Genomic DNA, 16,565 nt, shown 5'->3' on the forward strand with positions numbered 1-16,565 from the left:
AGAAAGGAATCAAGCTTGGATGATGTGGGTAATAGAGGGAGAGGGGAGGGTTTGACATAGAGGGTGAATGAGGATGAATATGGCCAAGTGTACAAAAATAGAATATTAAAATTGTTTTTAGGGCCGGGAATTGGCCTAGTGGTAGAGTGCTTGCCTAGTATGCACGAAGACCCAGGTTCCATTCCTCGACACCACATGCATAGGAAAAAGCTGGAAGTGGTGCTAGGGTTCAAGGGTAGAGTGCTAGTTTTGAGAAAAAGCCCAAGGACAGTGCTCAGGCCATGAGTTCAAGCCCCACCAAAAAAAAAATTGTTTTAAAAAGAGAATAGAATAAGGGAAAATGACAGAGAGTGAGCAGGAAACATTGGTTATATGTGTGAATATCTTACAATGAAACTTCCTCACACAACTAATATGTGCTAAAACCAAAAAGAACTCAATTTTTTTAAAGAACCAAGTTGGAAGACTAATACTTCCCAATTTTAACATCTTTTTAATACAAAAAAGATAACAGTAGTAGACCAAGGAAGTATTGCTATGTATCAACTGAGAATCCAGAAATAAGCCCGCACATTTACTGTCAACTTAAAAAATACCAGAACAAATCCATGAAGAAGGAATAGTATTTTCTACAAACATAACTAGGACAGGTGGCCATGTACATGTAATAGAATGAAACTGCACTGCTACTTCACACCATATATAAAAATAACACAACATAGGCTGAAGACTTAAATACAGTAAATAAAATTTTTTCTACTAGAATAAAACATGCATACAATTTTGTGACCTTGTCAGTGATTTTTGAGATACAATAGAACAACCAACAAAGAAAAACTACATAAATTGGAAATCATCAAAATTAAAAACTGCTATGCTTTAAAGGGTAATGAGGAAAGTGAAAAGACAAGCAATGAAGTGGGGGAAATATTTGCAAACACAAGTCTAATTAAGGTCTAGTATCTATAATATGAGATAATAATTACACACACACACACACACACACACACACACACACACACACACATAAAATCCCTCTCCCCCCATTTACGATGGATGGGCAAAGGACCTAAAGAGACACTTCTTCACAGAAGACAAGATAAAGTGTCAAAAGCACAGGAAAAATATCCAACATATTAGTCATTAAAGAGATAGGAATGAGCTGGGTGTGGTGGCTTACCACTATAATCCTAGCTACTCAGGAGACTGAGATCTGAGGATTGCAGTTCAAAGCCAGCCCAGGCTTAAGAGTCCGTTGAGACTTTTATCTCTAATTAACCAGCAGAAAACTAGAAGTGGCGCTGTGACTCAAGGGGCAGGGTGGTATAGCCCTGAGCTGAAAAGCTCAGGGACAATACCCAGGCCCAGAGTTCAAGTCCCACAAACAAAACAACAACTGGGAAAGCTCTGGGTTAAAGTGTTATGGAAGAGTATGGGATACATGTCTATGACCACCCCCCCCACCAGAACTAGGCAGGCTGAAACAAGATTTATTTCAAAAATAAATTTTGCTTAAGGTTACACAGAAAGGTAGTCTTAAAGCAAATAAAAATACACACCTATTTAAAAAGCTTAGGTGATGCAATGTGTGTGTAAAAAAAAAAAAAAGTATTTTCCAATAATCCTAGCTACTGAGGAGCCCAAGATGGGTAATCACAGTTTGATGCCAGCCCAAGCAAAAACTTTGTGCATGTATTATCCCAGCTGTGGGAGAATAAATGGGGAGGTGCAGTGGTGTGTTCCACAACAGGAATCACAAATAGGAGGATCTAGTCAAAGCTAGTCTGGGCATAAGAGAGACAGGATCTAAAAAATAACCAATACAAAAAGGGCTGCTGAAATGGCTGAATTGATATAGCACCTGCTTGGCAAGTTCACTGAGTCCAAAAATGTCTATATGTATATGTGTGTGTGTGTTTCAAAGTATAAACCTTATAAACCTTGTAAAATAAGCAAAAGGAGTTGGATAAGAGGATATGCCAATGATTCCAATTCCATATACATGAAGGTCAAAAACAGACAAAACTGGTTGTGAATGTGGCTTACTGGTAGAGTGCTTCCCTAGCATGCAGGAAGCCATGGGTTTGATTCCTCAGTATGACATACACAGCCAGTTGTGATGCTGTGGCTCAAGTGGTACAGTGCTAGCAAAAAGAAGCTCAGCGACAGTGCCATAGGCCCTGGACTGGTGTGTATACGTGCGTGCACTCACACACACACAAAGACAAAACATCTATAGTAACAAAAATACAAAGAATATTGGTTCCCATAGAGATGACAGGATACTGGCTAGAAAGGGAATGATGGACCTTTAGGGGGACTTTATTTACACCTGGTTCATGGGAATATATAGCTACAGATTTATCCAGCTAGATATTCAAGATTTGAGTACTTGACTATACTATATACTAGTACAATTTTTTTAAAGCTTAAAAAATATCACAACCAAGTCAAGTAGACTCTAAGTTTGAATCGATTTAATTCTACCTGCCACATTCAACCACTAAATAGTGAAGTATTTGGCTAATGGTCACAGGAGTTGGCTAAGTACAGTCTTTCTGGGCTCCTAGTTACTCATTGCTCATAGAGTCTATTGACATTAGTATAAGCAGTCTGAAAAGCTAAACTGAGGGAAATAGGTAGCCTTACTGAGATTAGTCTGAAAAAGATCATTTTAGGCTAAGATTACAGATACTGTGGGCTGGGATATGAATTCAGTAGTACTCGGCTGGTGTGTGAGTACTGGAGTAGGCCTTGGGTTCCTTCCCCAGCACCACACAAACCATGTAAAACCCCAAAGAGTCTACAGATAAAAATCACGGTCTGGTGCCTAGTTTGGCCTAGAGGTAGAGTGCTTGCCTAGCCTGCACAAAGACCCAGGTTCGATTCCACAGTACCACATACATAGAAAAAAGCTGGAAATGGTACAGCTCTAGCCTTGAGAAAGCCCAAGTACAGTGCTCATGCCTTGAGTTCCAGTCCCAGGACTGGCAAAAAACAAAAAACAAAACAAAACAAAACATGTTCTTTTGCTCTGAGCCACTGTCCACCAAGGCCACTTCTAAAGGCCTGAACAGGATTGGCGGATAAACATATTGTGACAAGAGTTAAAACTACAACCAAAACAACATACTTACTATGACCAGGCTCTCACTGAGCAATTCTAAAATGGGCACCCAGATTGTATCTTTGACCACATCTGTGACTGGACTGTTTTCAAAATTGATACGTACCTCTGGCTCTATGTCTCCATGTTCCTCTGTTTAAGCTTAAATTTCATGTACTTAGGAAGATCTTCCCGAAGAGGGCCCATACTGCAAAATAACCCCCCTCCCTTTTTTTTTGGTCAGTCATGGGGCTTGAACTCAGGACGTGGGTACTGCTATCTGTGAGTTCTTTTGTTCAAGGCTAGGGCTCCACCATTTTGAGCTACAGCTCCACTTCCAGTTTTCTGGTGGTTCACTTGGAGATAAGATTCTCATGGACACTCCTGCCCAGGCTGGCTTTGAACTGTAATCCTCAGATCTCAACCTCCTGAGCAGCTAGGATTACAGATATGAGCCACTAGCACCTGGCCAAAATAAATCTTTATGTACCCCTTTTTATCACAATTCGTTCTCTTATTTTACATGTTGGAGCAAGTAACCAGAATCCCTAGAATTTGGTCTTTAGCCCCAAAGTCTAGTCAGACCTTTTCAACATACAAACCACTGCTGAGTACACACCTGATTACAGGTGGCTCACACCTGTAATCCTAGCTGTAATCTAGAGCACAGGAAGCTAAGACAGGGAGATTATTAGTTCAAGGCCAGACAGAGCCTTGAACTAATAATAAGACCCTGTCTTACAAAATTAATTAAATAAAATCTATTTGTAATGTTACAGTATAGTCAATTATAAAAAGTTATTTCCATAGCCACTACCAATGCTGATTTTATGTATGTCATTTTATTTTCTATCCATTTCAATTTCTAAGAGTATCACTAGTGTATTTTCCATTTCAGGATTTGTGCTAATGACCCGAGGGATAACTAAATAAGCCCTAAACAACATGGTATTATTTCAGTTAATGATAGCTTTGGGACTGAACAGCTACTTAACAATTGTCCAGCTATTTATTAGACTCTGAATGGAATGTGGTTTCAGTTACATTCCTTAAAACATAAGAGCTTGACTTAACATGGTTGGCTAGGTGGATGACAATTTTATTTCCTTCTGTTTTACAAAGTAAAATCATTTTATGTAATTCATTTAGAATTAATGATTTAAACGTATGGTGAACATATAAAACAGAACAAGAAATATTTTAAATTTAATATTAATTTCAGAATTGTTCTTAACACATGAAACATTTGACCATTTCTCCATATAAAAGGGTTTCAGATTTCATACTGCTGGCCTTTAAATTCTTTTTTTCCCCATATATTTTTTATTGTAATAGAAGGGTTATATTATATTTGCCAGATAGAAGGTGCATTACTTCACATACATTGATACCCTTTCTCATGTCTTGGTCCCCATTTCCCTCCCCCGACCCCTACCCCTCATCTTGTTTTCCCCCTTTCCCTATCCAATTTCAAATATCCAAATACAAATATATCCAATATATCAGATAACAAAGTGAGATACTGTAACAATATGAGATAACCAAGGGACAGCAAAAGAGATGACCGATAACATAGTACATTAAGGACAACAATCACTCATTATATCTGGCCTTTAAATTCTTATGACCTTTTATAGCTCGTATATATGTACATAGCCTTTAGATTGAAAATTAAAAATAAATAAATAAAATAAAAGCTTGGGTTTATACTGGTAAGGTCCACAGCCTAAGGCAAGACTGGGGTATGTTTTCCATCAAGAACAGAAAAGGTGGGGCAGGAGATGGCCTAGTGGTAGAGTGCTTGCCTACCATGCACGAAGACCTGGGTTCAATACCTTGGTACCACATACACAGAAAAAGCTGGAAGTGGTGCTATGGCTCAAGTGGTAGACTACTAGCCTTGAGAAAGCCCAAGGACAGTGCTCAGGCCCTGAGTTCAAGCTCCAGGACTAACCCCCCAAAAAAAGAACAATAGAAAAGGCTACAAAATTATCCCTATAGATCCCCAGGTCCCAAGAAGTCGATGAGAGGCATACATTTCATCTCTGGCTCTGCACTTTAGCTTCCACAGGCTAACAGGACTCAGGAAAGAAAAGGTTCCTTGGTAGCCTAAAGGTATAGACCCTAGTTCAGACTTCTTTTGGTTTACTCACTAGTTCTTGACTTCTCTGGGTTGAGAGATTGTTGAAGAGTTATCATCAAATTATTAAAAAATGTTCAATCTTAATTACTCATCATTCTATCTCTATTTGTGCCCAAAGTTATAATCCCACATGTATTAATACTAATTGTTCATTGCTTATTTTTTTTCCCCTGAGATTAAGGTACTTCTCTTTTAAGTATTTGTGTTTTAACCACATAAACCAGCTTTTCCCACTGTACGTAGTCAACATCCCTAGGCCAGAGAAACAGTTCTTCAAATACCTTTTTCTTTAATAACAATAGGTGTGGTTTTAAGGAAAACTGGATTTTTTTTCTTTTTTTTTACTGTTCTGAGGTTTGAAGAAATCAAGGTTCCTTGTTTGTTGAGCAAATGCTCTGCCACATGAGCAATATACCCTCAGGCCTTTCTTATTTTAGTTTTTTTGAGGTTTTTATGGTGTGTATGTGTGAGTGTGCACACACGGACATATGTGCACAGGTACTAGGGCTGAGTGCTGTCCCTTTTTTTGTTAAAGACTGGTACTCAACCACCTGAACTACAATTCTAGTTCTGTCTTTTTGGTAGAATTGAGTTTACAGACTTTCTTGCTCAATCTGACTAAGACCTAAGCCTCCCGAGTAGCTAAGATTACAAATGTGACCCACCAGTGTCTGGACCCTTATTTCCAATCCTTACTCTGACTAGTCAGTAAAATCTGATCCAGGAAATAACTTCTTTATCCTTAAAATGTTCTTTCCCACTTGCACTATCCTCAAAATGAAAAGGTCTGGCCACAAATTCCCAGGTTGTATATAAAGTCAGAGCATACAAAAGACTAAGCTTCCCATCTGGCCCTTCCTCTTTCCTTATCCCTTTAATTGGACCTGAGCTTTCAGAAGCTTCTTCTACCAGGCATTACTATGGGTTAGTGCAGCTAGAAGGAGGCATACCAGAGCCACACTATTGACCGGGACTGCAAGACTAGGAACCAAAGTCCTCATGAAACTACAAAAATGGAAGGTAGGAAGGCTATAATAAACACTAAACAGTGGGCTCTAATTGGAGTAAATCAGTGTAAATGCAATGTATTTTGGAGGGTGACAGTACTAAAGAGTGAACTCAGGACCTTAAACTCTTGCTAAGCTTCTTCTATAACATATGGTGCTCTAATCACTTGAGCCATGCCACGTTCTGATAGTAAATTAGGTAAAGTCTAGCCTCAGATCTCAACTTCCTAAGTAGCTAGATTATACATATGAGTCACCCACTCAGATAAACTCAAAATTAGTGGGTTTTTTCTCCCTCCTCCTCCCTCTTTCCCAAAGGATTTTTAATATGTATAAAGATCAAGACTGGCAAAGATGCATGTGTACACATATACTTTGTTCTGTCCTCTGAAGGCCCAGAAGAAACAACTGAAACAATGTGTGCATACAACATCCAACATCTTTGGTTCCTACAGACTGTTCTCTACCTAAAGGAACCAAGGCTCCTAAAACAAACAAAAAAGGCTGAGGCCAGGACTGAAACGCTGGAAAAGATTTTTTCCTTTTTTGCCAGTCTTGGGACTTGAACTCAGGGCCTAGGCACTGTCTTTGAATTTTCTCAGGGCTAGCATTCTACCACTTAAGCCCCAAGCACCACTTCTGGCTTTTTCTGTGTGTGTGGTACCGAGGAATCAAACTGAGGGCTTTGTACATGCTAGGCAAGCACTCTACCACAAGGCCATATTCCTGGCCTGGAAAAGATCTTAATTGCACCAGAAAGTAAAAAGGCTCAAGTAACAGGGTGTGGGGTAGTAGGTCAAAAGAGAACAGCAGAAACATGTTCCTACTGGCCAAGTATGAGACAATTCTAGCCTCAAAATAAATGACAGGTTTAAGCAACAGACTATAATCCTCATCAGAATAAAATAAGTATCTGAAAATCTGTACTGAGTTAAAACCTTTAAATGAATATATACATGCACAAGTAAGAGAAACAGGCTCAGTCCCACTGCAGACTCCAAAAACAGTCAAGAAAATTTTTTTTGTTGTTTTTTTTTGGCCAGGTCTGGGCTTGAGCTCGAGCTCAGGGCCTGAGCACTGTCCTTGGAATTTCTCAAGACCAGAGCTCTATCACTTGAGCTTCAGCCCCACTTCCAGCTTTTTTCTATGTATATAGTAGCAAGAAATGGAACCTGGGTCTTCGTACATGCCAGGCAAGCACTCTCTACCACTAGGCCAAACTCCCCTGCCTGAAAAAAAATGTTTTTAATGTTTTAAATCACTTTGTGTTCTGTGTATGCCAGTACTGGGTCTGGAACTCAGGACCTCAAGCGTGGGTTCAAGCTTTTTTGTTCATGATTCCTGTTCAACTACTTGAGACACACCCCTAGACAAACTTTTGTTGGTCAATTGGAGACAGAAGTCTCTTGGACTTTTCTACACTAGCTGGCTTCAAATAGTGATCCTCAGCTCTCAGTCTCCTAAATAGCTAGGATTATAGGTGTGCGTCACTACTGACACCTGGCTCAAAAGTCATAATTTTATCTTTCTACATTTAAATATGGTAAGATATTGTGCAACTATCACAAGAAGATTCAACCATTAGTGTATGTTAAATCCAAGGGTGAAAATATGGCAAGAAAATAATTGTCTTCATTAATATCATGGTATTGTCCTACAAATTCTTTGTTACTACCCATTAGTAAAGTACACCTCTGGGGATGTTTGTGATGGTATTTGCAGAGACAATTACATCCAGAGTGCTCTAACATAATGAGTAGCGGGGAATGGTAGAATCGTACTACCACTTTACCACTTACCACTTTACCACTACAAGTGGTAAAAGGTAGGAGGTAGGACCTATCTAGAGAAAACAGGTCACCAGGGGTGCTTTTTTAAGGAGCAAATCCTTCTCCGGCCCCTTTCTAGATTCACTTTCTCTGCTTCCTATCTACCAAGATGTGGGGATCAGCCTACCACCACCACCGCATTCTCTCCAGACACATGAAGAAAGGCACTTTTTTCAGGTACTTTGGTCACAAATACGATAATACAACTACTTTAACTAGAAGAGAAAAGATATAAGGTCACTTACAATGAAACAAAAATTACCACACTCTGTTATATGATACACATGTGTTGTTCCTACTAGAAAGGCACAAATCATAAGATAAACCCCAAACTAAGGGACATTCTACAAGTAACTAGCTTGTATGCTTGCGAAACATCAATTATTACAAAAGACAGTTTCCAAACTCATTCAACCACTATGGAAAGCAGTATGGCAGTTCCTCAAAAGACTAAACATAGAGCTCCCCTATGACCCAGCAATTCCACTACTTGACATTTACTCAATCGTCCAGAAACAAGGACAGACTAAATCCACTAGCACAATGATGTTCATTGCAGCACTATTTACCATAGCAAAGATATGGAACCAACCCAGATGCCCCTCAGTTGGTGAGTGAATCAACAAGATGTGGTATTTATACACAATGGAATTCTATGTTGCTGTCAGAAAGAATGACATTGCCCCATTTGTAAAGAAATAGAAAGAGCAAAACCTAGATACATAAGGTCATATAGTATAATGCTAAATGAAAGGACCTCCAGGATATAGAAACAAAAGCCATATAATGAGTGATTGTTGTCCTTAATGTCCTATGTTATCTCTCATCTCTTTTGCTGTCCCTTGGTTATCTCACATTGTTACAGTATTTCACCTTGTTATGTGATATACTGTATATATGCTTATTTGGTTATTTGAAATTGGATAGGGAAGGGGGTAAAACAAGATGAGGGGCGGGGGTATTGGGAGGGAAATGGGGACCAAGACACGAGAAAGGGTATCAATGTGGGGACCAAGACATGAGAAAGGGTATCAATGTATATGAAGTAATGCACCTCCTATCTGGTGAATATAATGTAACCCTTCTATTAATTACAATAAAACATATATGGAAGAAAAAAAAGACAGCTTCCAGACTGAAAGAGAATAAGGAAATACGATAAATGAATCTAACACCTGATGGCAGGTTAGATTCAGGAGAGATAAAGAACACTACTGAGTGAAATTTTTAAAAAAATGTGTTGGACCGGTGAGGGGTGGGGGAGGGGGGAAGGGAAATGGGGACCATGACATGTGAAAGGGTATCAATGTGTGGGAATTAAGGCACCATTTATCTGGCAAATATCATGTAACCCTTCTATTAATTACAATAAAAATATATTTTTTAAAAAAATGTGTTGGACTGGAAGTTTGGCCTAGTGGTAGAGTGTTTGCCTAGCATGCACAAAGACCTGGTTTTGATTCCTCGGTACCACATACATAGAAAAAGCTGGAAGTGGTACTGTGGCTCCGGTGGTAGAGCTCTAGCCTTGAGAAATTCCAAGGACAGTGCTCAGACCCTGATTTCAAGCCCCAAAACTGGGGGGGAAAAGGTGGAAGGTGGGGAAGAGAGATGTTGGATTAGATGGTAAAATTAGATCAGTACTAAATTCTAGACAGATGGTCATATTGTGACTTCATGGGAATATCTGTATCCTCATATATGAAAATATATACTTCACTAAAAAGGAGTAGTGAGGCAATGTGTCTGCAACTTAGTTGTAAATAGTTCAAGAAATCAAATAATCTGGAGCTATAAATGCTATTTTTGTAACTTTCATATAAATTGGAAGTTATTTTAAAAGGTAAAAGAAATTAAAACATAATCATAGTGGAATATAATCCACTAAGTCTGAGTCTGCCCAAAATACTGAGCAAAAACTAATTAATTTTTCTATCTAATAAAAGTCAGAAAATCTCATCACAGCAATAAGTGACTCAAGCAATATTCATTGATAGTTGCTAAAATTCTAAGTGCAAGTCTGATGAAGAACAATTTATGTAATCTCAAAGTACCTCACCACAACTTGCTCTACTACAAAGGAAAAATAACTGCAATAGAAAACCTTGAAAGTACCATCTTAAGCAACCCAAATTAATTCCAGAAACAAGAAAAACAACATCATTCATTCCCTTGAAATGATACAATGAATAGGACCTATCACTTATATAACATTCATACCAAAAATGTATAAATTCATCAAGTCATGAAACAATATCAAATAAATCTATTTTTTTTTTGGTGGGTCATGGGGCTTGAACAAGGCATAGGCACTGTCCTTGAGCTCTTCAGCTCAAGGCTACCACCCTACCCTTGAGCCAAGCCCCACCTCCCGTTTTCTAGAGGTTAATTGGAGGTAAGAGTCTCAGGTACTTTTGTGCCCCAGCTGGCTTTGAACCTTGATCCTCAGATCTCAGACTCCTGAGTGGCTAGGATTATAAGTATGAGCCACCGTGCCCAGCTTCAAATAAATCTAAACTTAAAGATAAAAATGTTCTCTGAAAATAATGCCAGTGTGATGAACAACATTTCCGCTGGGAAATTCTGCCACATCAAAAGACATAAGAAGATGTGACCAACTAAGTTCAATGTGTGATGGGGAATTGGATCCCAAGAGGTAATGGGATGGCTACAAAGGATATTACTGACACACCAGCAAAGTTTGCATATGCACTGTGTGAGATAATATTAAATATTCTGAACTTAAAACCATAGTTATATGAGACTTGCTTAAATAATCATATAGCACTCAATTTATATATAATTTACATAACTTACATAGCACACAAGAAATACATACTAAAGTGTTCAGAAAGTAAGCAATCACATATACAACTTATCCTCAAGGGGTACACAAACATAGATTGCATTCAATAAGTACATAGATTAGTAAATCTAAGTAAAGAATACTAAGAAATCTGTTTATAGCTCACCTATGAATTTGTAAATATTTCAAAATAAAATTTTCTTAAATGCTAAATATAAATTAAATAGGTTACCTTTGGGCTGTGGGATTTCAAGTTGTTTGCTTTATAGCATAGCGGCATTTTGAAAATTTTTTACAATACAAATATTTTCCAAATCACAATAAAAGCTATTAGAGGGAAAAACGGATCTCAAACAATAAATGTATTTCTTCAACTATTAATTTCACAGGGTTTGAAGTATCATTTAGTCACATATGCTTTCTAAAACCTTTCTTCTGGGAAGGGGTCATTAGGCTGAGGATTAAACCCAGGGCACTGCAGAACTGTCACTTGTTAAACTGGTTTGTTGTGAGTTTTATCATGCATTCATAGAACCAATCTAGAATAAGCTTCTCTTTAGTGATAGCTTACATAATACTTTTACAATCAGAGACCTTGAATTTTTTTAGGTAATTTTTTTTAGGTCAGACGTCATGACTGCTTCTGATACCTTTTAATTTCATCTTCATTGTCCTCATCATTTCGCTCTTCAGACTGCAGAACCTAGCTACATGGAATCTACAGAGAGTCTGGCTGCACCGAAACTTTTTTATTTGGACTGGTCCTTCAAGTCTGGAAACTATTCTAATGGGTAAGTTATAAGGTAGCAAGCATCTCCCTGGCTGGCATAACAAAGCATGGTTTGGTAAAAGCAGAGGTTCTACTATTTAAGTTGGTCCTTTCTGTAAAACAAACCTGTCATTTTTATCAGATTAACCAACTGACAAAGCATAATAATGTTTTTCTAAAACTCTTTACTTGTCTTACTGTGGCATAAAATATGAGAAGTAACTCTTAAGAACTGATCTATGCCAGGAGCTGGTTGTTCATGCCTAATATCGATGAGGCTGTGCTCTGGGTTCAAATCCAGCCAGGAACAAAAAAAAAAAAGAAGTCTACAAACCTCTATCTCTAAAATAACTAGAAAAGCTGGACTCAAGTGGCAGAGCGCCAGTGGCGCAAGCAAGTCGAACAAGACTGAGGCCCTGCCTCCAATCCTCAGCCTTGTGATCTGAAATCACAGTTCTAGGAAAAAGAAAAAGACATACCCCATCTAGCCTGTGTGAACAGCCATAACACTTAATCTCATCTAATCTTCAAAGCTAAGACAGTGAAGTCTGGCTAGTAACTGAAATGATTAATCTAGTTCAATGCTCATCCATCCATCCTTTTTTTTTTTCATGTTGAGGTCTTACAATGCTGCCCAGGCTGGTTCTAGGTTCAAGTGATCCCCTTGCTTGCACTGCCATGTCCCCACTGAATGCCTCATTTTAAATCATCTTCAATAAAGTTGTTTTGTTTTTCTCAGTTGTGGGGCTTGAATTCTGGGCCTGGGCACTGGCTCTAATTTTTTTTTTTTTTTTTTGGCCTGAGGCTTGAACTCAGGACTAAGCACTGTCTTGAGGCTTTCTCAAGGCTAGAGCTTTATACCAGTTGAGCCACAGCACCACTTCCAGTTTTGTGTGTGTATGAGGTACCGAGGAATCAAACCCAGGGTTTTGTGCATGCTGGGCAAGCACTCTGCCACTAGGCCAAACTCCTTGTCCTTCTGTTTCTTCCGATTGCAACTTTTAAGGACATTCAAGCTTTACCTAAGTTAGAAACATAATCATGAATTTAAATACAAAAGTAAAAGCCTGTCAATATGGAAACCTCTTGAATAAAAAATAAATCACAAGCCATGAGTCACTAGTGGACTCATGTCTGTAATCCTAGCTACTCAGGAGGTTGAGACCTGAGTATTGCAATTTAGAGAAAGCTGGAACAAAAAGGTCCCCATGAGACTCATTTCCAATAAATCACTAAAAAACCAGCAGTGGAGCTGGGGCTCCAAATAGTAGAGCACTAGCCTTGAGCAAAGGAGATCAGGGACAGTCCCCAGGCCCTGAGTTCATGGCCCACAAGCAACAGAAAAGTCACAACCCAAAGTCAGTATAACAAAATGTGTTTAATAAAGGACTGGGATATAGTTAATAGCAAAAAGGTTTGTTCAGAACATGTAAGATTCTGGGTTTCATTCTCAGCATTGCAAAAGCAAAATAAAATGTTTAATGAGCCTCTCCCTCTGACTTTCAACTGATCTCTCTTCTGGTATCACCTAATCCAGAACTCTGCACATCTTAAATTGCTGCCATTTCTCCTCAGAAATCAACTAGTTTCTGGGGTAAGTGGCTCACACCTGTAATCTTAGCACCTCAGGAGGCTGAGATCTGAGGATTAAGTTTGAAATTAGACCATGTGGGAAAGTTGGTGAGATTCTTTTTTATTGTAATAGAGGGGTTACAGTTATATTTGCCAGATAGTAGGAGCATTACTTCACACACACTGATACACCTTCTCATGTTTTTGTCCCTGTTTCCCTCCCCCAACCCCTCCTCTTTCCTATTTCAAATAAATAAATGTATACACAGACGTGATTCCTTTATCTCCAATAAATCAGAGAAAACGTTGGAAGTGTTGCAATCACTCAAGTGGTAAAGTGCTAGCCTTTAGCAAAAAGGAAGACAGGGACAGCATGCAGGCCCTGAGTTCAAGCTCCACAACTGGCAGAAAGAAAGAGGCGGGGGATAGGAAGGGAGATAGGAAGGGAGAGAGGAAGGGAAGGAAATCAAACTAATCCCTCTCAAACTGCTCTGAAATTCTAACTCCCCTGGAAAGCAGTTTTGCATATCTTCTACAAACATTCTTATCTGGTATGCAATACCCCAAGTAACCAAAGAGTAGTTTACAAATTATAAATGTTCCAGAAAGAGGATTGAAAAATGATATTCAAGATAAGGGGATAAATTCTGGGAGTTTCTCAAGCAGAAAAGATTGCTATCTTAACACTGAAATCTTTACGCATGTTCAACATTCTTAAACATAAACCTTTGACCAGTAAGCAGGGTTACATGACCCTATTTCATGAGTTATTAATAATGGCACCTACCCAGTATCTCCCAGTCCATGAAGGAAAATAACCTAAAAGAGAAGGGAGAAAAAAATAAAAAGCAATGTCTAAAAAAGGCCACACTAAACAGTTACTTGCTGTAGCTTTGGATAAGGTGGAATGAAAATTCTTTACCTAGGACAGCATTCCAGAATGCTATATTCTATGTTGGATCAGGGAACTGATCTGTACACACTCTTTAAAAGGGAAAAAAAACGCGAATCAACCTTTGGGTTGTCCCTCCCCCTCCCTTTTCTTTTAAGATAATGACTTGCCATGTAGTCCTACTGGCCTGGAACTGGTGGTCCCTTAGCCTCAAGCTCTCCAGTGTCAGGATCTCAGGCAGAAGCTACCACGCCCAGCTACTTTTCCTTTCAATCCTTTAAGATAATTAAGATCTTTCCTGTGGATGGCATTTTAGCCCTTAGAGCTCCCACTGAGACATCCTCAAATGTTTCTAAGAAAACCAGCTTGTTTCAAGTCACCGAAGTTTCACATACAGACTTTTTTTTTTTCCTAACAGAATAAAGGGGTTTTCGGGAGGAAAAGTTTGAGAGTTCATAGCGAAGTTTCCCATAAGGCCAGCATTATTTTTCTGTTTTCCAAAATACACTAAACCTTGAACTTCTTTCACTGAGGACGGAGGGTGAGGCGCGACCCTCGGGCACACCGCCCCCACAGCCCGCGCACCGCTCGCCTGCACGTGTGCCCCTGCCCAGCCGCCTTCCACGCGGGGGTCCGCAGCCCGGCGTCCCCGCCACCGCAATGCAGAGGCCCCGGGGCAGGGGCGCAGCGTCCCGCCGCGCCGCGCCCCCAGCCGGGCCTCCGCGCGCCCAGGCCCGCCCGCCGCCCACCCACCCACCCACCCGAGCGGGCAAGGGCGCGCCCTCCCTCCGCCCGCCCCCACCCCGGGCCTAGGACCGCGACGCGGCGCGAGCGTCCGCGCCGGGCCCACCGGGCCCCTCCGAGCCCCACAGGCCGCCACTCACCGCGGCGGTGGCCTTGCGGGCGGCGGGCACGACGACGGGCAGCGGGGCTGACATGTTATTGCCGCACATCCACCGGCTCAGCAGACAAGCGCGTCGGAAGCGGAAGGGAGAAGCGGGCGCCGGCCGCGGGCCAAGGGCGTGCGAGCGGCGAGTCCCGGCCCCCGAGTCCCGGCCCGCCCCGCCGGGCGCGCGCTCAGGCGCGTGCGCGCCGACTCGGCGCCGTGCCGCGGTCCGCCAGCTCCGCGCGTTCCCGGGGCCCGCCGCCCCGCCCCTCCCCCGCGGCCGCCCGCGCGCGTCACAATGTCGTGGCTGCTCCCAGGCCCCGAGCGCGGCCCGAGCTGACCTGCGCCCGCCCTGCGCTCCCGGACTGCGCATGCTCGGGCGGCGGCCCCGTGGCGCTCGGCGGCGGTGGTGGCGCGCGTCCGCTTCTCCCATCCCCGAGTGCGGCTTCGCGCCCTCCCGCACGGGGCTGCTGGACCGCCCAGCTTGGGCCGGGTTTCCATCTGGGGCTTGATTCCGCTCCCCCTGCCAGCTTCCTTCGGAAAGGAAGGCATCCCGGTGTCACTGTTTGGTGGATACAATACGGATCTAATCGCAAGACTGCACGTGGCTGAACAGTCTGGAAATGTCGTTTTATTGCATGAACGTTGCATGCTTAATGCATCGCATGCATCACACGGGAAAAGCCAGAAACGTGGCCTTGAGAAGCCTACAAATCCTTGCAGTAAGGTAAAGGCTATGCAACACATCCCTCTTCGTCGCACAGTAGCCGCAGGACCGAGGGTTCGGGGCTCACTCGTCACTCATCAGTCCCTGCCCGGATTCCAGTAGCAAGAATTTTGGCACTCAAAAAATGTTACTTATGTTGATGTGAATTTATTCGAAGTGATGATAATGAGACTTTTCAAAATGAGCTCCTGGAAATGGAAACAATAGGGTTTTTTTTCGTTTTCTGTTTTTACCTTTTTTGTTCGTTTATCCGTCTTTAGGAGGGCAAAGAGAAATGGAGGGACAAAAGGTGAACAAAGTACTCGATAAACACTATGTTGACAATGAACGGTGCAACTTGTGGGTGGGGACGAACTGAAAAACTGGGAGAGAGCAAAGGAAGAGGTGACATTGTCCAAAAAGAAGTGTACACATCACCTGACTTATGTAACTAACCCCTCTGCATCACCCTTATAATAACCATAAAATAATAATAACATACGTTTATGTCACATTTTAAGCATTTTATTGTAATGGTATAAGAGAAAATAAGCCTTTATCTCTTACTAAAAATGTAATATAGAAAACTATTATGTGAAATTTTTTCTTCATACATTTTTATCTTTAAGAAGTTGTGTAAAGGAGTTTCCATTTAACAAGGCAGTTCATGAATACAATGCATTTTGATCAATGTCACCCCTTTCTTACAGTCTCAATTACATGAATTTAAAAAAAAAATGATTTACTGGGCCGGGGGTGTGGCCTAGTGGTAGCTTGCTCACCTAGCATGGAGGAAGCCCTGGGTTTGATTCCCCAGAACCACATATATAAAAAAAAAAAAAAAAAAGC

The 16,565-nt window shown here is 41.0% G+C and overlaps 1 protein-coding gene across 1 annotated transcript in view; it reads right to left on the minus strand.

Annotated features, from left to right (window-relative positions):
• The window catches only part of Lypla1 (lysophospholipase 1), a 30,934-nt gene extending 15,749 nt beyond the window's left edge, over nt 1-15,185 (minus strand). Inside the window, exons 1-2 of the mRNA XM_090338822.1 lie at nt 15,009-15,185; nt 14,020-14,051 (exon numbers count right to left, since the gene is read on the minus strand). Coding sequence (XP_090194948.1) covers nt 14,020-14,051; nt 15,009-15,077 — 101 coding nt within the window. The 5' untranslated portion in view covers nt 15,078-15,185. The remainder of the gene's footprint in view (nt 1-14,019; nt 14,052-15,008) is intronic.
• Between the last annotated feature and the right edge of the window lie 1,380 nt (nt 15,186-16,565).

Source organism: Megascapheus bottae, chromosome 9, assembly GCF_031878675.1.
Source record: "Megascapheus bottae isolate mThoBot1 chromosome 9, mThoBot2.hap1, whole genome shotgun sequence".
Taxonomy (NCBI): Eukaryota; Metazoa; Chordata; class Mammalia; order Rodentia; family Geomyidae; genus Megascapheus; species Megascapheus bottae.